General features: G+C 39.5%; 1 protein-coding gene across 1 annotated transcript in view; it reads left to right on the plus strand.

Annotated features, from left to right (window-relative positions):
• Nucleotides 1-405: 405 nt before the first annotated feature.
• TYR (tyrosinase) overlaps nucleotides 406-21,052 on the plus strand; it is a 49,346-nt gene continuing 28,699 nt past the window's right edge. Inside the window, exons 1-3 of the mRNA XM_056328852.1 lie at nucleotides 406-1,276; nucleotides 11,200-11,416; nucleotides 19,197-19,344. Of these exons, the coding sequence (XP_056184827.1) occupies nucleotides 434-1,276; nucleotides 11,200-11,416; nucleotides 19,197-19,344 (1,208 nt within the window). The 5' untranslated portion in view covers nucleotides 406-433. The remainder of the gene's footprint in view (nucleotides 1,277-11,199; nucleotides 11,417-19,196; nucleotides 19,345-21,052) is intronic.

Consider the following 21,052-nt stretch of genomic DNA (forward strand, 5'->3'; position numbering starts at 1 on the left):
TCACCAGATCCTTCTGGGTCTTTTTTTAAACAATCATTTACTCTAAAGCATGTAATCAAACAAGGAATTTGAAGAGCCTGAAATTGTTTCTGAGTCCAAATTTTAATTTTACTTCCTCTCCAATTGCCAGAGGAAAGCAATCATGTGCTAGGCAGAAGATGAAGGTCTATAATAAATGCCTGTATTTTGAAACATGTAGGGGGTGGGGGAAAATGTCACTTGGCTTTTACCCAGAACATGTGATAACAAGATTAACCCTGAAGTGTATTTTGTGTGTAAATGCATCCAGGGTAGGAATGCGGAAGGACATTGGAGGGTCCACTAGAAGAGAAGTCAGCAGTGAAGCATTCCTGGTGGAAAGGAGAAATTTCTTTCACACCCAGGATTTTGCAGGGGTCAGAGAGAGCACTCCATGCACTGAAGCGTAACGCCAATGCTCTCCTGCTGCTCTGTGAGGATGTCGCTGTTTGCCATGGGTTTTCTGCTAGTCAGCCTTCAGCCATCCACCGGTCAGTTCCCTAGAGCCTGTGCAAATGTGCAGAGCTTGCTGAGGAAGGAGTGCTGTCCCCCCTGGAATGGAGATGGGTCCCCTTGTGGGGAGCTTTCCAGAAGAGGCTCCTGCCAGAACATCCTTCTCTCTCAGGCTCCGCTGGGACCACAGTTCCCTTTCTCAGGAGTGGATGACAGAGAGGACTGGCCCTCTGTATTTTACAACCGAACGTGTAAATGCGAAGGCAACTTCATGGGATTCAACTGTGGGGAGTGCAAGTTTGGTTTCTCAGGAGTCAACTGCACTGAAAGGCGACTGAGAACGAGAAGAAACATCTTCCAGCTCACCATCAGTGAGAAGGACAGGTTTCTTGCCTACCTTAACTTGGCAAAGAACACCCCTAGCCGGGACTATGTTATTGCTACTGGCACATACACTCAGATGAACAATGGCTCCAACCCCATGTTCAGAAACATCAATGTGTATGATCTCTTTGTGTGGATGCATTATTATGCCTCCCGAGACACACTCTTAGGTGGGTCCAATGTGTGGCAGGACATTGACTTCGCCCACGAAGCCCCTGGATTTCTGCCTTGGCATCGAGTCTTTCTCCTGATGTGGGAACACGAGATCCAGAAGATAACAGGTGATGAGAACTTCACCATCCCCTACTGGGACTGGAGAGATGCAGAGGAGTGTGTGGTCTGCACTGATGAGTACATGGGTGGCAGGCATCCCACCAACCCTAATTTACTCAGCCCAGCATCATTTTTCTCCTCGTGGCAGGTAAGGACAGGCCAAGGGGAAAGGGAATGGAATTGTCCTACCTGACGATAGGCACTTAAGTGTGGCACATAAGCTGGGAGCTTAGCCGTGCTGCATTCCCTTAGACATTCCTGGAGAGAAAGCAGGCACTTTAGAAAAAGAAAGCACATCAGATTTTATGTGGATTTAATCTTAATTTAGAGCAGTTTGTTTGTCTCTTTGTCTCTTCTTTCTCTGACTGTAGGATTTAGGCCACCTAAATTTAGGAACCTAAAATGAAGATGGAAGGAGGAAAGTTACATCTTTGTGCGCAAACATGGCTTTTAGCAGACTAAATAAGCTTGGGTCTGCTGGCAGCCAGGTGTGGAAAAGCAGGATTTATGTGCACAAATTGCTATAGCACACAACCATGGAAAAAGAACTGGTGACTGAATGATGGAAAATAGATGCAAAGAGTTTTCAGACGCTCTACCCCTCTCCCAGTGAATTCCTCCACCCAAGAGTTAAAAACTATCAGATTATGCTAATCTGCTCTCAATTTAAACAAGCAAATAAAACAAATCTTTAGAGCACAGAAGAAACAGCTGTGTAATTCACATCAGTAATTCAAAAGAAATATAAGAAGTAATCTTTGTTGCTCAAAGGAACTAAGAAGTAAACCCAACAGCTATTCCTTCCACTTAAAAGCACTGCAAATTAGACTGTAAACCAAAGTAAATTTAGATATTTACATGGGTGATGTTGTCTTATATAACTAAACTATACCATGCTGTTCTAACACTGAGAGTGTCTAGACTTTTTTTGTCTCTCCCTCATTACTGCCACATTGCCTAAAATACAGTGACAAAGGTCTATTAGCTTCCATAGACACACTCCATCATGACAATAGCAACAGTCGCTTCTGGCACTGAAATCTATGATTATATTGGTGTAAATCTATCTTTGTTCTATTTATTTCTGCAGCAACAGCCCAAATGAAGGCTGGACAGTTTTAGTGATTTAATGGAAAGTGAAAGAGAGAGAAGCTCCAGCAGCTCTGTGATATTCTGACATAAAAACCCCAGCAACTAACTGGGTTTACAGGGCTGGTTGTACTGTATTTGGTCTTGATGTGTGTCCTCTGAATAATATAGGCCACGTATGTCCCTGTAAATTCAAGCATTCCCAGATACTGTAACAGACCTATTTTAGGACATTCTCTGACACACGTTTTGTATGTGTAGACTGGTTCCCCCCCAGAAAGGTACTTTTCAGGGACCATTCCCAGGGGAATGTTTGCATGCTGCCACCCTGTTTGGGAGGCTAAGATGATTTTACTGGCATAGACATGGATTATTTCATGTCATTTGGCCTCAGTGCCCAGGAAATTTCCTGGCCACATTTAATTTGCCAGTATAGGTACAGCCATAAAATAGATACATACATAAATATAGCATAAAATAGTTATAAACATGTCCTTTCATCCCATTTTCTAAGATTCTGCTCATTTCTAACTGTATGAATTTGGATGAACTCTGCTAACTTAATTAGACTATATTACCAGAACGAAGTGGATCTGATGTTCTGCACTAAGCTGAATAAAGGGTTATGTGAAAACGGTATCAATGTTACAGTGGATTAAACGAAACTAGAATTGCACTGGTTACATGTGTCAAGTGGAGCTATCAATACAGTATATTGGATGAAATAACCAAGGTAGTAGGAGGCAGGTAGCAAAAAGGAATCAGCAAGTTTCTAGCAGAATTTTCTAAAAGACCTGGAGGGGGTCAGATAGTTATGTTTAGCTCGGTTTTTTTCCAAAGGTCTTATTAATCACATCCAGATTTTTAGAATTTTTCCAGCCTGGTAATAAGTATCCAAAAGAATCTACAAGTAGCAATGAATAGACTTAAGAAACAGTCAGGTTTATAACTTCTCATTTACAGTCAGTTCCCACAAACGTATTCTGAAAATAAATTCTTTTATGAAACGAGTTGCTTTTAAAGATATTTCTGTATAACTTAAATAGGTGCAACAATAGAAATTGTGCTATGATTAAAACTTATTCAGTGTTAGTGTATGTATGTAAAAGCACCTAAGTAATTTGTGGAAGTTTTCCAAGTAATTTCCGAAGATGGGTGCTTACCACTTATATTTTTCATCCACTTCTTGAAATATTATGCTTTTATCAAAATTTCAAAAATAGGACTACAATAACTTTAGCTTCATAAGGTGTTTTTCCCCTTTAACACCTGCTATCTATGTATATCTCTGTTGTCTTATCTAGCAAAAGAATGAAAGATTGAATAGATCTGCATTTTCAGTCAGTGAGTCTAGGGTGAAGATACAACACAAACTCGTATTTCTTAATTAGACTTGAATCTAAATTTAAACAATTGTTTGTGATGGAATAACAGTCAATACAGTTCCTTCCAGTAGGACAAAGTAAGAGATCAGAGTCTCACCCCAGAAAATCAAAAGGGAACAAAAATAGCCTTAGTTTGAACCAGAAAACAGCCACAGATCTGCTGCAGAATACGCCGATTATCTGAGCTCTGTAGCTAAACAGCAAGAGGGAAAAAAAAAAAAAAGAAAAAAAAAAGAAAGAGGAAGATCCAGAAATGTGAAGGAATTTAGGCTTTTAATAAGCATTCAAAATAAAAAGAGGGCAAGAGAAACCTCTTGAATATCACATCTATAATATGGTGTCCTTTTTAGAATTTTAAGTCTCCTTCCAAGGCATAATAAAACAATGCCTGCTATGATAGGAAACAGTTATAGATTTATTTAAAAAAAAGGTAAAATGCTTATTTGCAGAACAGCATCTCTCTTTTTTTAATCCCTAAAGAAAGGAGAAAATACTTTATTCCATTGAGAAGTTGCCATGGCAACATGGATACCCATGAATACATGCTGAAATTCTTGCTTTCGCCTTACTTTTTCTTCAATGTGCTGCTGTTAGCACTTAGCTGAGTGAATTATCTGTCCGCTTTTTTCTCATGACACTTCTGATTCCTGCCTCTGGTTTTACCAGCAGCACTATCAGGAATCTTTAATGTTTTTATTTGTTTGCTTGGCTCATGTTTTAGGGTAGGTGGGAGGGATTTTCTCATGTTTTCCGTTACTTGTTTGTGATGATTCAAGGGTTGCATTCAGAATTAGGACTGCGTGACACCTACTAATGCTTTGCAGATTTTTGCAATTCCATGTTGACTTAATGGAAAGCTATATGGGAGATTGAGATGTGCATGCCATTTTGAGAGTTTTTAGGTTTAGTGTCCATTTCTATAATAATTCAAGATAATGGATTTGTTAAAAAATTAACTATTTTGCCTCACTTAAACAGTAGCAGGTGAAATTCTGCTTTCCTCGGCACCAGAACTAATTTGGAGAAATCACTGAAGTCAGTGGAGTTGCAAATGCATGAAAAGCTGCCTGCAAATAAAAGCAGGATCTGTCTGCTGGTAGTTAACAGTTTGGGGATCCCCACGGTGTGCCTGACAGATGATGAAGAAAGTAAAACAGGAGAATGTAAATGCTGTTTTGGTGTTGCTGCTGTGGTAAGCAGACTACACCACCAACTTTAGCCTCCTGTATTTTGTGTGTCCTAAAGGAAGAGTGACTTGAGAGAAGTAATTGCATGATGTGGAGAGCTGTCTGCTCTCAGAAGCGCTTCTCTAAGCCTGCAGCCAATTCTTTGTTGCAAGCATGGAGAATTTCCCTTAGCATTTCATTCTGTATCACCCTGCAGAACCACTTCCACAAATGCAAAGCTACTACAAAAGGGAAACAAGTTACACAAACAGAAAATGGATATAATCTGAACTAATAATGACAGTACTTTAGATCCATTACATGAAGATATGACTTCATAAGAAATAGGAAATTCAGCTATTCAGATGCAGTTATTTAATTCTAAGCACAGTTTATCAGGGAGCTGTATTACTAGGGGAATCATCTGAGGGGATCATTTCAAGCACTATTTTATGCCCACCTTTAAAAGCTGTAGGAAATCTTGAAAAATAGAAACACCAGAAACCAACATTTCTTGATTCTAAAATCACCCAGTCTTACATCCATCAGCTTGTGGACACTCGAATATCTCTTGAACTCAATGACTTCCTTTTTATTGCAACTTAATAGGTTTTGGTGCCAGCTACAGGCTGGTAAATTAAAAAGCAACAACCCAAATGGAGCAAGTAACCATAAAAGAGGAGTTTATCAAGATTGGTCTACTAATGAAATGCTGACATGGATTATAAATCTTAAACATATCCTGTTACAAAAAGATAACTCTCCACATGCCATACCTCACTACCACAGCCTGAGGGAATCAGGATCTATGCACAGCAGGAGCAACCACTCGGCTATGCTCGGGCTTTTTATGCCACTGCAACCTCAGAGTAATTCCCCTTTTTCCATGGGATCACGAGTGAATGACAGCAGTCTGGCCTGTAGATGCTTGGTTGTTTTCTAGTACGTGTCCATGACTGCTCCAGAGTTGTGTAGTGTAAAAGATAAACATTTTCAAAGGTGTGTAAATTAATGGCTAAGGATTTATTTTTTTTTTTGTAATAGTTTTGTTAATAATTAACCAGAAAAAGAAGATTACCATCTCTCTGTAGAGAAATGTGTCTTAGTGAATTTGTAGTAGACATGGAGACGGTAACACTAACTGTACAGCTTGGAGACAGCCAGAAAGCAGGGGAATCACAGACTGCCAAACCTGAAAGTGTTAATGAATGTTTCAGCAGTAATTGATAACGGAGTTTCCTACTCCACCCTACCACCATTTTGAAGTGCTGAATGGGGTGTATGTTACCCACACACACACCCTCCAATCCCAGTTCTGGGCTGCCTCTGAGCAAAGAGATGAAACTCAGCCAGCTTTTACTAAAGGCTGAGAAAATACCTTGAAGGCCCTGGGTTTGTTTCAGTGCTGTCACTTCATGTTTGTCTCATTCCCTTTTAGCCTGAGTTTCACAGCTCATCCAGTTAATGCATACGCTGTAAGGGTCAGAAAGATAATTAATGACCTTATCTTGCACAAAGATGTTTCTTACAATTTATTTGAAGCTTTGCTTTCCAAATTTTCTTCGTTTCATTCAGTCCTTTTCCTGTTTTACCTTTCAATCCCTGCTGATATTCAGGAGTACATGAAGAAACAGATGTAAATATCCACAGTCTCTTAAAAACTTTTTGTTCTGCTATAGATACATCACGTTTTAAAGTTCTGCCTATAAAAGCAAGCTTCCAAAGTACAGTTTGTTCTGTTGCAGGTTATTTGGGGATTTCCTTGCATTTTCCCAGTTTGGTGAGTAAAGGGTTTCTGGATGCTACTTAATTAGGATTAGATTATGCCAGGTCCTAATGCAGCCCAAACCCTAAAAGTTAAACCTCTTTACAATTGCCAAATGTTTTAAATCCAGTGTGAGGGCTGCACTTTAATGCTATTCCCAAGCAAAGATGTGAGAATAAATGGAGAAGGACAGAGAAAGGCAACAGATCAGTGGAAAATCCCTTTTGGCCACATAATGGGAGCCAATACTCCAGTTCAGGAGTCTAGACCTCATGTAGGACCAACAGGGACATGTGGGTGTGTCAAGGAGGGCCATGAAGTGTCCACATTACAACCTTAGGAGAGCTGGGTTGGGGGCCACAGACAAGCAAGTCATGTAGTTGCCCTGGCTGTAGTCTGAAATGGTTCTTTTAAGCTATTTTAACCTGGAGCATAACACCATGAAAACATGCTGGTAGTTTCTGGATGTGGGCAGACTTCTGCTCAGTGGTCTCAGAAGAGAAGCAGAGCAAGGGACAAGCTCTAAAGGAAGCAGAAGGGTGGATTAACCCTTTGAGTGGCCATATTTCCCCAACAAACTTTCTATGTGAGCAGCTTTTTCATTACCCTAGAAAATACCTTTTTCCAAGGGTTCAGGTATATATTAGCTGTATTGCATGGCCCTGTGAGCTCAAATCTAATAAGTACAAAAAAAACACGAAGAATTTGTCATCAAAACTCCCAAAGCTTTGAATTTAAAAATAGCAGACAAAGGACTGAACACTGCTGAAGACTCCTGCAATGCAGTTCACTTTATTTAAGCACAGGGGCTGCTCTGCACAAGCAGTTGCGAACTAAAAGACAAGAGGGTTTCCCATTTGTGAAAAAGTGCGAGACAGCAACAACGCTTCTGTGCATTTACAGTCTGTTTGTTAAGAAATTATACAAAAAGCTGTGCTAAATATCTCAGCTGCAGTGCATGGAGGGATTTTTTTGCTGTGTGCTACATGGCCCGGGGTGATGCTGCACATTCTGGACTGCCATCTACTGGCATTTGCTCTGCTAACTACTTACATAAGCTTTTCCTCAGAGTATCTTCCTAAAATTTCGCTGGAGCCAGTGAATTTAAGCATGCAGAAGAGCAGGCACTCACTGCAGGTTGAATATGAAGCTTTGTCCGGGGTGAACTGAGAAATTTGTTCTGAAAAGGAACAAAAAAACCTGTGTTTTAAAACAGCGTGTTTCTAGTAGAAAGTACCCCCGATGAATGAAAAGGTGGCAGTGATGTGACCTATTTTGTGTGTGCTTTATGCAGATTGCATCTAGAATGAACCATTTGACTGACCTATGCCCCATTACCACTTACACATCATATTGATAGAACAGCAAATTATAGTTTCAGGATACACCCATAATTTATTTTACCTAAGTTACACCTTTCTGGAAAAACATCCTGGTTAATTTTATGGCCAGACCTTAATTTTTAGTCCAGAAAAAACAGCAGAAAGTCACTGACAAGTATTTTCGTTCCTGCCTCCTATGTTGGCGTTTTTTGACCATGAGTTGTCAAATGCCTTATAACATCCATCTTCTGTTTAGCATGGATTTGATTAGTCAGATAGTTAGTGAGGGCTACACAGACACACACATGGAAAACAAAAATTTAGCACTCTAACTGTTTATAAGCCTCATAACATTAACAGATGCATTACATCGCACCAAAATGGATCAACAGAACAAAGGGGAAATGTTCCTCTGTTTAGATATATTTGAGACTTCATGCTTGAAGATTCCCTGTTTGAAAAGCCAGCTTTGAAGGGAACATTATTCTTCTTTAAGACACAATAAATGGCTCTGGATATATCCCCAGGGCAGTAGGGAGATGATTAAAAGATAGGAGATGGCAGGGCAGAGAAGTCAGAGGAAGATATGGACCTAGCTAAAGTCCACAGGGAACAGAGCCAAACAGAAAATCCACGTGTATGTAGTTTCTGAGCCAAATGCCAACTGGGAAATGTATTGAGCTCCGCCAGCCAAGACACACTTGCCTTCTTCACTAATGAACTTCTAGGGACACAGGACTGTGCATTTTTATAAGCGATATTACTAGACCATCTCCTGAATCATCCCTTTATTTTTCTTCTAATGGGAATAAACTCCCTCAGTAACACAAACCAGTCATAAAAAAAAAGTACCATAGCTATAACCACAGGTTCCTCCCTGTCATTACTTCTCCTTTCTCAGTGGGGATTCTTAGAAGAGACTTCTTAGAGGCACAGTCCTGACCCACTTGGTGAGCTTCTGGGGGGAATGTGCACAGGAAACTGCTGGACAACTACCTGCAACCTCCAAAGGCACCTTAGTAGTTTCAACAAACTAGGGCAGATTTCAGCTAATAGAGCAGCCTCTAAGGATAAATTTCTCTGATAAGCTTTCTTACTTCCTCAAAAAAAGATGAGAATGATTTATTCATGAGATTCATATTCATAAGAAACTTATCATTTAAGAATTCCAGATTCTTAAGAATCTAGGTTATATCACCAGCTCCATCATATGTTTTCTGTGAATTTGTGGTCGAATGACTTAGAAAAGATTTCATCTCATCTCCTTCCACTCATTCAAAAGTTCGTTAGGCAGCAGAGCAACTTGCCTTTGGCTCTGTCTTCAGTCACTTCAGAGGCACATCAGTGCCTCCAGGGTGTGATCCATCCTGTCCTAACGCTAAAGCAGAACATTAAGTCGAACACTCTTAATTTTGCTTCCCTTGCTAACTGCAGTCCAGAGACAGTTTCTGCATTGATTTTTTACACATTTTATTTCACTGACTTAGTCAATGGAGAGAGTTAGGCACCCCTAGAGGTAAGTACATCTTACCTACCAGACATCTGGCTTAGGAGGGCCGAATCACACTCAGGAGATGCCTCTCTCTCTATTGATTGCAGAGGTCATCCTAAAGTGTTGCTTCAGGCTGGCAATGGGTACACCACTAGCACTGGTGAAATGAATCTCCCACTCACTTCCTTCACTAACAGAGAATCTCGTGTTCTTCCACCCCATTCACAGAACAGATGATGGCTTTCATTCACCTTTTTGTTCACTGATACAATCCATGAACTAGAAATACACCTCCAGGGTGAAAGAAGTCTGGGAGCTTTAGTGTTATGTGTTTTTTCCGCTATGATGTCTGGCTCAATAATGAGACTTTCTCCACACAAAGTTCTCATTAACTACATTGATTCCCTGCTAACCACAGAGTCTTATATTTTGAAGGGATCTCTGGTGATTTGGAATTTTGTTTCGGTGGGTTTTTCAGGAAAAAAAAAAGCAAACCAATAGACAGCAGTTTTGGTTCAGAGCCTCAGCTTCACGTGAAAGAGATACAGAATGTCTTCTGGGAGTTCTGAACAATGGTTGTTCTGTTTCACTTTCATAGACCCATCAACCATACCACTACACATACCCACCAAACCCTCTAGTCCGATCTTCTGCTTGTTGTTGTGTCGTTATGTTTTTCTCCATCCTCCATGTTAGGCAAGTTCTTGAATATAAAGTAGAAATATGAGTTTGCCCTTGCACTGACTCCCTGTAGGTTTTTGTACCCGAACATGCAAAAATCCTCCCTCTCACTGCGATCACTTCTCTGGCCAAGCAGTGAATGCAGTGAAAGCTACTATAAAAGCTCATGGTCACCAGAAGACCCACATCCTTAGGTAAAACCTAAGTTACTGTGGTTTAAAAAGATATCGAGCAGGGCCTTAGTGACATACAGTCTATGTAGGCACTTTTAACCCACAGCAAATGTAAAGGAGTTTGATTCAGTCAAAATTAGCTATGATTCAAAGCTATATTGGACTACCTTGTTCTTCCAGGAATCTCAGACTGGACTGGCAGCTTCTACAGATCATCTAACAAATAATGACTTGTTATGCCACGTTAACTAGACTTCGCCTCTGAACCCAGAACATTTTTATAAATTATGCTGGATTCTGACAGTATTTAATATCTGTATCCATCTCTCTCTTTAAGGTCCTTTCCCAATACACATTACTATGGCATCTCAGTTGGTGATATATGTTCACCCCTGCAACATTCCTGGGAAGTAAGGAATGCCTTTTCCCATTTTGTACATAAAACATCATCAAAACATGGTGAAACTAAGTGTCCTTTTATTCTAACAAAGCACAGACAGATATTTTCAGAATAAAGGTGGCATTTTTTCATATTCCAAGTCAACAATTCCCTTTCTTACTGTGTGGGGAGAAAAATCTGATTATTATGGTTTTGTTCAGTAGTCTGCTGAAGCCAAAAAGCTTCCATTTAGCGACTGCAGTAGCAGATCTAACTCCATTTGTGTCCTGCTGCATTCGTAGGTAACACTGAATTTAGCCTCCGTGAGTTTTCAAGGGCATAAATGAGAACTGATGCCTCAGTCCACATGGGTAATTTCACATACAGACTACTGTATTCTTTCAAAATGTGAACTGTAGTAGAGGGGTGTCTTCTATGAAACAACCCAGCTTATGTTAAAATCATACATATAAAATTAAAAAAAAAATAGATGTTCTTGCAACAAACATTGCATTGTACATCCTCTTTGCTCCTTTAAAAAAATATTAATCAAGGTACCTCTTTTGTTTGCTTCTATTTTTTACAATTGCAACTCTGCTAATAGAAAGTGTTTATACAGGTAATCTGTACTCGGTCTGAAGAGTACAACAGCCAACAGGCTTTATGCAATGCCACAAGTGAGGGGCCTATACTACGAAATCCTGGGAACAACGATAAATCAAGGACGCCAAGGCTCCCATCCTCAGCTGAAGTTGAATTTTGCCTGTCCCTGACTCAGTATGAATCTGGATCCATGGATAAAATGGCCAATTACAGTTTCCGAAACACTTTGGAAGGTAACATGTTTTATTCTTTTATGCCATTCCTATCTGTAAATTTTTTCTCTCTGAGGTCAGAGTCTTTAAACTCTGGGCCGTTTGAGCTGATTCCATGAAGCACCACTCAAAAAGAAAGAAAAAGTTATGCTTACTCCTGGAATAACAACAGACAGAAAGAACCATGCTAAAGGCATTTGATAAGAAAATAGAAACTATAGACTAGAACAGACCTTAAATCCCTCTGTTAGGAGATATTGTCTCCTGCTACAGTCAGCACCAGACACAGCAAAGAAATTCAGCACTGCATAAAAGGAGAACATCTAATAATCTATTTACACAGGATCATAACCATGTCCATGTGGGTTACAGGTTTTCCCTGGAATCCACTGTCTTCCAGAGGCCAGGCTGGACAACAAGGGTGAAAGAGGGTGCTGCCAGTTGCCATGTTGCGTCTGCATCCTGCCACTGTGAACTCCATAGCAGACTTCTCCCCAAACTTCAAGGATTAGGGATCAAGTTCTACCTTAGTATATGACCCTTAGTATCATTTGCAAAATAATTTAGCTATTTATCTTAATTATCTAACTACCCAACCTGTTCTGAATGTTCCTGATTTGCAAGGGTTCTTTGCTAAAAGGAGGAGTTATTCTTAATTATCTGCCTACCTGATCTCTTTTGAATCTTGCCAAATTACTAATAAACAAGAATAGCACATTATATACTTATCAATAAATATTTCCACAGTTTCATATATCAGCAGAAACAAATGTGATCTACTTTTGATGTCCCAGAGATGTTTGTTTGCAAGGAACTATGCAAGGGCCAAACCAATGCAATAGAGGAGTGGTGCAAAGATGAGAAAGCAAAGCTTTTAATATGTTCAATATTACTCTTAATGCAGTGTGGAATGCCATAAAACTTTCTTGGCGTGTGTGTGGGGTGTAGGGGGTGTGTGTATGTGTGAAGTGAACAAGTTTCTGCTCTAAAAACAGTCAAAAATGTGGAATTTGTATGCTGAATCCAACAGAGAATCCAGACGTGAAATGACTCCAGCTCTGGACATAGCTGTGCTTTCTTTCTCTTGAAAACAGAAACCACATGAAGTATGGGAAAGAAAAAGGTGACATTGAGTAGAGGTTTGCTCACATTTTCCTTCACAAAGCATGTGAATATATGCAAAGGGTGGAATAGGAGGAGTAGAGAAAAGGGAATTTAAGTAAACAAGTCATGAAATAATGAGGGTCTACTATCATGCTGCTGGTATTGTAATCAAAACCAAAGGCACAGTCTATGGAAGTTGCACAGAGCCACGTACAGGTTTACTGAGAAGGAGAGTCAAAATGGACCGCTCACTTATAAAGCCTAAATTTCAATATCACGGCTGCTCATTAAATAACAATCATTCTGTGAGTACTGGCAGAAAAAGGGCAAAACCTGCTCTTTGTCAATGCTAAGTCTGAACCGGCAGATAAACAGAGCCACAGATCAAGTACACCCCTTCGATACAAATGGATACATTTTCTTGAAACTGAAAATAACAGCAGCTATTTGAAAAAAGGGCAACAATAATAGATGTTCAACAGAATGCACAATGGAAAAAGCACTTAGAGGTCTCAAAAAGCCTGGAAGAATTTATTTTAACTTCAAAATCAGAATCAGTGTTTTGTCTGATCAATCTATCAAACCTTTTCTCCGTTGCTGTCTGTCACGTTAATTTCATGGCTAGCAAGCACAGTCACAGCTGGTCTTTGTTAATATCATACTGTCATCTGTCAATCACACTTGAAAAGGGTCATGCTTTAATCTGAATAATGGTAATGTCACTCTGAAAAAAGCTCTGCTGGATCAAATTTTCCTCCAAGTGAGTTCTTTTGTTCTGTGTAACAGCCCTTCAGAAGATGAAGAGTGTTCATCTTCCTCCTAAATGAGGTTATGAAGCTCTAGCTCACCACTGTGGTCATTTGGAGCCCTCCACATGCCACACAAGACATCTCACGGTTGCCACCAATAGGTTCTAATGGTTTTCATGTGATTTAGATAGATCTTCTAATAGACTGGGGGAAACCTACATGTCCTTCAGGACATATGCAAGTCAGATACAATTCTGAAGACACACAGCTTAGGTGGCTACAGAAGCAGCATATATTATCTTGGTCACAGTGCCGCATGGCCTCTGGATGCATCAAGTTAGCTCAGTGCAGGGGCAGAACATGCCTGTTTTATAAATCCATCCAGGTGTGCCCTCCCTGACACGCACCCTAGCCCTTTCAGAGTGTCTGTAGGATCCCTCCTATGTGATCCTAAACGGGAAGAAAAGAGATTGAGTAGCTCCTTTTCTCATGGCAGTGAAAGTGGACATTTGCAAGTCCTAGGATACATGCAGAAGAAGCCTGGGAAGCTGTAGCACAGTGAGGAAAAACTGTAGGGTAAAACTAAGGCAATGAGTGTCCTTTCCTCAGAAGCTCTGTAGACATGAAATCAAAAAACCAGGACAGTCATACATTAGAATCTCTCTATTTTAGGGGAAATCCTGTTAAGAAAGCGATCATGTTTGCTCATAGCCCAACTCCCAGTGCAATTACCAGATCCTGTATTATTGTCTAACTTGTATAACCTAGCTAAATAAGATTTACAGTGCTCAGGAGCTGCTATGGAAGAGAGCAAAAGTCAACAGAGTGATGTTACCTTTCTTTCCATAAGAATATTTAATTAGAGCCAGAGATCACTGAAATGAAACTGTGTCCACAGCATTCCACGATAAGGCGGTTTTTTTGGTGATGGATCTGTCTGAATGCAAGCCAGATGCGGCTCAGCAGGCATTTACCTGTATTACTATGGCGACAGAGCTTATTCCATCACACACAGTGTTATTCTGAGGCACTTTTGGGGGGTTGGGTTTTTTAGGATATTTTATTTTTTAATCTGGATTATTTCAACACTCAGCTTTACACTACAGGACCACAAACTTTTCTGTCAACTAACTTATTTAGCTAACAAGATAGTGAACTGTAATTCAAAGCCAAGAATACATGGCTAATGTTGAAAAAGATGGTGGAAAGTTTTTAAACAAGTTTTACTGCCAAAAAATCCCATATTGTATTAGCTTATTTCTTACAAATGGCCTGCTTAGGGGTTTTTTTTGTTTGGTGGTTTGTTTTTTTTTTTCTTTGTACAGAGGCCAAGCTTAAATTGCCAGCTTGGATTTATTGTGCCAGTACCCACTTCTGTGTGACGGCATTCCTACAAACTTGCTAACACTCTATAGTTCCTAACATTTACTTTTTTTTCTAAGCAAAAAGCTTTTAAATCCTTCTGTACTTGTTTACGTAACTTTGTGCCAGTAGACCTAAGGTCAAATTCTAATCTCTTTTAGATCCAAAGTAAGTCCATTAACTTTACTGGAGTTACTCTAGATTTACAAAAGATGACCAGAACCATTGAGTGGCTCCTAATTTACACTGATGTGAGATTTACTTCTCAGTTTTAGTTCTGTAATGGCAAACACCTGTCATCTCTTAGAAGAACTGATCACATAGAAGAACTCCTTCTGGGCAAAATTTTATGCTCTTCTGTGCTTGAGTGCACTGGAACAAAGACAACATCGTTTTACTCTTCAAAGGGATAGATACCAGTATCATTATGAGCAGATGCCAAAAACACAGGATGAATCTGTTTGACTAATAGCAAATGCTGCTATAGAGTCAGAAATTACATCACTGAAGAATAACCACAACAGCCATAAACAGCAAAGGTTGATCACGTTCAGTAAAACAACACCCCTCTGAGGCTGAGCACATGAGTTGCCTTCTTACTCTGGGACAGGCCAGCTTCAGCTTTGCCTGAAAAACAACAGGTTAAAAGCAGTTTGCACATTGTCCCTTGAAGTAGAAGCAATTATTTTAAATACGATTTGTTGAATCTTGACCCTAACTGTGGAACACTGCTGACTTCACTGGATTCTTCATGGATACAAGAAGAGAACAGAAAATCAGTCTCATTTATAAGCATCAGGTGAGATCAGAAATGGATTAGGTGACTGCAAAGGAAATAGTTGTTTCTTCTTTATGCAGTTCAGTTTTGGTGTAACATCTTGAAAGCCAGCTCCTAAGAATAAGAGATGGCTGAAAAATTTAAATTTCTTTTTATTTATGAGCAAATTCCACATTTTAAATTATTTTATTCATGGCAACTTCAACTGAAGATCAGTGTCTTCTAAGGTTTGCACAAAGTGACAAAAGAACATTAAAAAAATTCTAAAACTATATCATTTTCATTATTCATGAATTAACTCATGACACACAGTATCAAGTCAAGCCATGTCACAGCATTCCACTGTCTGTCACACTTATGTATTGTTGCCACTGTTCTGTCATGAAATGATAGAATAAACCATCAAACATTTCAAAATCTAATTTCATTTTGATAGGACATTTTCTCTTTTTTCTCAAATAAGAGATTTTAATCTGGAAAATTTCTCTCAGTATTTTGGGATCCATATAGCTAATGAAAAATGGTTTCTCAAAATGGAGTTTGCAAAAAAAAACCCTTCTAATTAAAAAAAGTTTTAGCCTACAGCCAACATTCCTTAACCAGCTCAAACCACAACCTCTGGGTAAAATTTAGATGCACATTGAGAAAGTGCTGTCAAGTTGCAGATGGTCATTACTAAAGAACAAGAAAGACTATTCAGCCCAGACCACAGTGAAGCTCTACAAGAGACATTTTATAAAAAAAGCCTGAGATGATGACATGGAATAAATCAGATAATCCCAAACTTTCATTTACTAGAGCCCCCTAGGCCAAATTCTGCAGATCTTGCAGCTACCTCACTCTAGAGAGGTTATGGTAATAACATTGTTTTAGAAAATATGTAAGATTTAACCCTGAAAAAGATTCTGTGAGATAGCCAATGGCAGAAAAACTCCACGAACATTAACCAGAAGAACATCACTGACTTCAAAGACTAGCAAGGGGTATGGCCTTAAAATTCTTATATCTATATTTTGCTTTCTATTTTATGTGCATCTGACATGAACTTCTCTAAAATGTGAAATCCTTATTAAAGAAAAAATCATCATCAGGGAGAGTGGAAGTAACTAGATCAGCCAGTTCAGTTCAGACATAGAATTATAGAATCCCCTAGGTTGGAAAGGACCTTAGGATCACTGAATCCAGCCATTAACCCAGGACTGCCAAGTCCAGCACTAAACCATGTCCCTAAGCACCACAGCTACATGTATTTTAAATACCTCCAGGGATGGTGACTCAATCACTTCCCTCAACAGCCTCTTCCAATTCTTGACAACACTTTCAGGGAAGAAGTTTTTCCCAATATCCAATCTAAATCTCCCCTGGTGCAACTTGAAGCCATTTCTTCTTGTCCTATCCCTTGTCACTGGGAGAAGAGACTGACCCCCACCTGCCCACAGCCCCTGTCAGGCAGCTGTAGAGAGCGATAAGGTCCCCCCTCAGCCTCCTCCTCTCCAGGCTGAACACCCCCAGTTCCCGCAGCTGCTCCCCATCAGAGCTGTGCTCCAGACCCTTCCCCAGCTCAGTTGCCCTGCCCTGAACATGCACCTCAATGTCCTTCTTTCTTAGGGATATTAAGGATGCCACAGTTGTTAAGCAGTCTACTAAGATCATCAGAGGAGATAGGATTGTTGGAATGTTTCCTCCATTCCTGTAGCACTGAGCAATGCTAATGCTCTCTGAGCTCTGCATACCTTCTGCTAAGCATACTTACAGCACTTGTTGCAGATGAGCAACTGAGGAAAAAACTACCAATTTTCAATACATAAAGCTTTGCACTTCACTGATTGTACATGGACTTAAATGGTCTCCCTTATTAGATTGCAAAATCCACAGTTAATATAATTAAATACTCCATTAAAAGACATGCACGTGACCTAACTGCATGTTCAGTGAGAGCCACCTATATCTCATCCTAAAAACTGTCAGGCAGCCTTAATTTTGTGTGGCACCGTTAGCTCCTCCTATAATAAACTCTGGGCTAAATCCCTACCTGATTTAATTTGGCCTGGCTCCAGTGAAGCTAATTCAAATACACTGATTACTGTTGCTAATTTGCAACACCACAAGGAGAAGCAGAATCAGGTTTATGATCTCTTTAAAATGCGATTTTTCTCTTGTTGAAATCACTGGTAGAAATTCCATTCCCTTCAGTGATGTATGTCCTAATGGCTATTTCTAATGCACTCTAATTAAACGAGGGTTTAAAAGGATGTCAGAATGCTACAGCTTCCTATACTGGCCAGATGATTTAACAGCTCACCACCCTCAGGGACAGTCCTGCTTCTCTACGCAGTCTCCAACAGCCAGTTGCTCTTCCTCCTCTTTTTTTACCAACACTGGTTCTCATCGTACCCTTACGCGGGATAGTGTATCTTAGTAGCCTGGAAAAAACCTGACATCCCATACTCCAGGGCAGTTTACTGCCAGACTAGTGAGTTACATCAGTTCACAGAAGGACTGACGAGTTGCAGTCAATGCGTGGGAGAGGAGGGCAGAGCACAGGGCAAGGCACGTGAAGGTGGTGGAGTTCCCCTTACCTAGACACAGGGAGGTCTTATTTCAGCACACTGCACTATTAGAGCTGTAGCCTCACATTTGCTGCAGAGGTGATTTTACTACATCCACCTCAGCAAAGCTTCCCATACTCAAAAAAATTCCTTATTCTTTCACCTGTTCTTTTTAATTGGCTCTACCCCCTTTCATAGCATGTCATTCTGAATAGCTGATTATAGCGAAGCCTTTTGAGAAGTCTGAGAGAAAATAATATGACCCTGACTAGTAAAGTGACATCGCATTGTGGGTTTCTTCCTGCTAACTTTACAATTTATATGGACTTGCCTTAGCAAGAAATTAGGTATTAGAACTTCTCATGTGCATGGTTAAACATGATGTCACTTTTGACACTGACTGAATGTGCCCCAGTTAACTGGGAGGTGGAGGGTGGGGTTGCTAAAGCTGTTCCAGTTACAGACTTTTTGATCATTAAGATAAATTGCTCATGAGCAGATGTTCCATGAGAAGTTCTCCAGAGCCAGGATAAGTATTCTGTATATTTTTTATGAATTATTAGATCAAGTGTTTGCAATGCATTAAATTTTAAGAAGTATCCTGAGTCTGATATAAATCGTCTAGCCTCCTGCCTGGACTCTGCATAAAGTTTATCTTCCCTTAAACATACTTAAAATGCAGCTGGATATAAGTGAAAGAGTTGCTTCAGAATGATGTACAGATAGCTAATTTTCAGTTAATATTCACAGAAATTTCCTACATCAATGATCTCCAGAGGTCCCTTCCAACTCTGCCCACTCTGTGATTCCGCAATTCTGTGTTCTATAGAAACAATATTAAATGACTGAGCCTGTTTTATCTTAGGAACCTATAAGTATAGAGATCAAAAAGGAAAATAAAATGAATACATTTTTTCAACATAAATAAATGTACACACAAAAATGTCTGCAGGGATTATGTTGCCTTTTAGCAGTCAGACACAATGGACAAAGAAATTTAAAAATATAAAGCAATTAAGCAGTACATTTGCTGACATGCTGCATTAGCTACATGGCAGAAGTTTTAATTTAGCTTATTGTCATTTCATCTTTGCTATGCCTTTGAAATATATTAGCACTCCTTTACATGTTTTCTTAAGCCCTTGTCTAAAAAACTGAATGCAAATGAAGTGAAAGTAGGTACTTTGATCTTCAGGCTTACTGGAAAAAGAATTATACGCATTGTCATATCAGCATATGATTTCTTCTTGAATATACAGGCTTTGCTGATCCACAGACTGCAATATCAAACATATCTCAAAGTGGTTTGCATAATGCACTTCACATCTACATGAATGGCTCCATGTCCCAAGTACAAGGCTCTGCAAATGATCCTATCTTTGTACTACACCACGCTTTTGTTGACAGGTGAGTTTAATTCTTCTTAGTAAACCTAATTTATTCTGTGTTTTTACAGTGTGCTTTTCACCTATATTTCAAAACTGCAAATACTTCACATGCCTTTACATGCACAGTATTTTCAGACATGTAGAACTGAGCTTTGCTGTTATTCGAGAGCAACTGTCTTTCCTAACCTGTCGGTATGTTCACTGGATGAAATATAATTTGACAAGTTGACAAATGCATTCAGCTTTTATTACCAAAGTAAAAATAGTTCTTCAGTGATGTCATAGTGATTAATATATATGGATGCGTATGTCAGGAAGTTTGGACTAAAAGTGTGTGACTCATTTTAACACGACGATAATCAGTTGGAGCAATTCCCTTACATTCTAAATGTCAGTGCTGTTTTAATTTCTATTCCATAAGGAAAATCCAAGCATGCTATTCATAAATAAAGAAGAAAAAAAATGTATTTCAGTGAGACAAACAAAATTGTGACTGTCTCTTGATAAAAGAGTACAGCTGCAGAGAATGAAAGCAAACAGAAGGCTATAATGTTTATTAATAAGAAAGAGTAGGGGGAAATGGTTTTGCAAGAGAAGAGTGAAATTGCTGTTAAGGACAGAATTCCAAGATTTACTCGTGACCTTAAAAACTTCTGTGTCACTATAACACATGCAAATGGCTACTAAGAATTTACTATAGACTGTATTACACCACTGTGGTGACTAAAGAGCAATAAAAAGGAAGTTAGCTAAGCAAAGGAATGTAAAACCACACAAACAATACTCATTCTGGAGCAATTTATATCTTCTTACTAATCTTCCCCTACTTTCCCACCATGCACTGACTGTGACTTAGCTAATGCAATGCTTAGAACAAACAAAATATTACCCTGTACAAACTTTTGGGACTCTTTCATAAGTTTGTATGCTCAGAAACCTGCTGGCTGAGACTCTGCCTGCAGCAGCAAGGCACTTATTCGGATGAAAACCAAAATGATTTTGGGTCACTAAGGCATGCAGCACAGGAGGGGTGCAGATTACTACTTGCAGGCATCATCTTGCAGTGAAGTTTTCCAGTTTCACGCAGTTCACACCGAAACTCTTATATAAAACTTTACCTTATTTAACCAAAAAGCTAGTAGGTGTAAAAAGATAAATTTGAAGTCAGGCTTTTTTCTTCTCAGTTTATACATTTAATGAGCCTAATGGTTGTATTCTTCATACTTTACCCATAAGAAATAGGGCGCATCAAGTCTAAGCAGTTCACCCAGCCATCCATGGAATGGTTCCTTCAAAGGGTGATCCACCTGTCTTCTGATCCTAATACCGTAGGGTATAATTAGCCTTCTGGGGGTGTCAGTTTTGAAACTCTTTTCTTTGAAAAGCTTTTCTTCATAACTTTTTAAACATTAAACAGTATCGTTTAGCTGCAATATAGCATATCCACCCATTCACTGTTTGACAGGATGGATGCACAAGGTTTCAGGTGTGGTTACAAATTTTGAGTTTGGTGCCTGGAAATTAGCTTTCCAATATCTAGGCTATCAAAAAATGGATCAATTGAATATTCAGAGGAAAGGAACGCAGAAGAGAAAGCATTAAAAGCTCCACCATATCAAAAGAAACATTTTTCTTAAGACATTCACACTTCTATAAGACCTACTCATCTCCTAGCTCCCACTCATTGCAGGGCTTAAGTAGCACCTTGGTCTTCATGGTGACCCCTC

This window comes from Falco biarmicus, chromosome 2 (genome assembly GCF_023638135.1).
Source record: "Falco biarmicus isolate bFalBia1 chromosome 2, bFalBia1.pri, whole genome shotgun sequence".
NCBI classification, from domain to species: domain Eukaryota; kingdom Metazoa; phylum Chordata; class Aves; order Falconiformes; family Falconidae; genus Falco; species Falco biarmicus.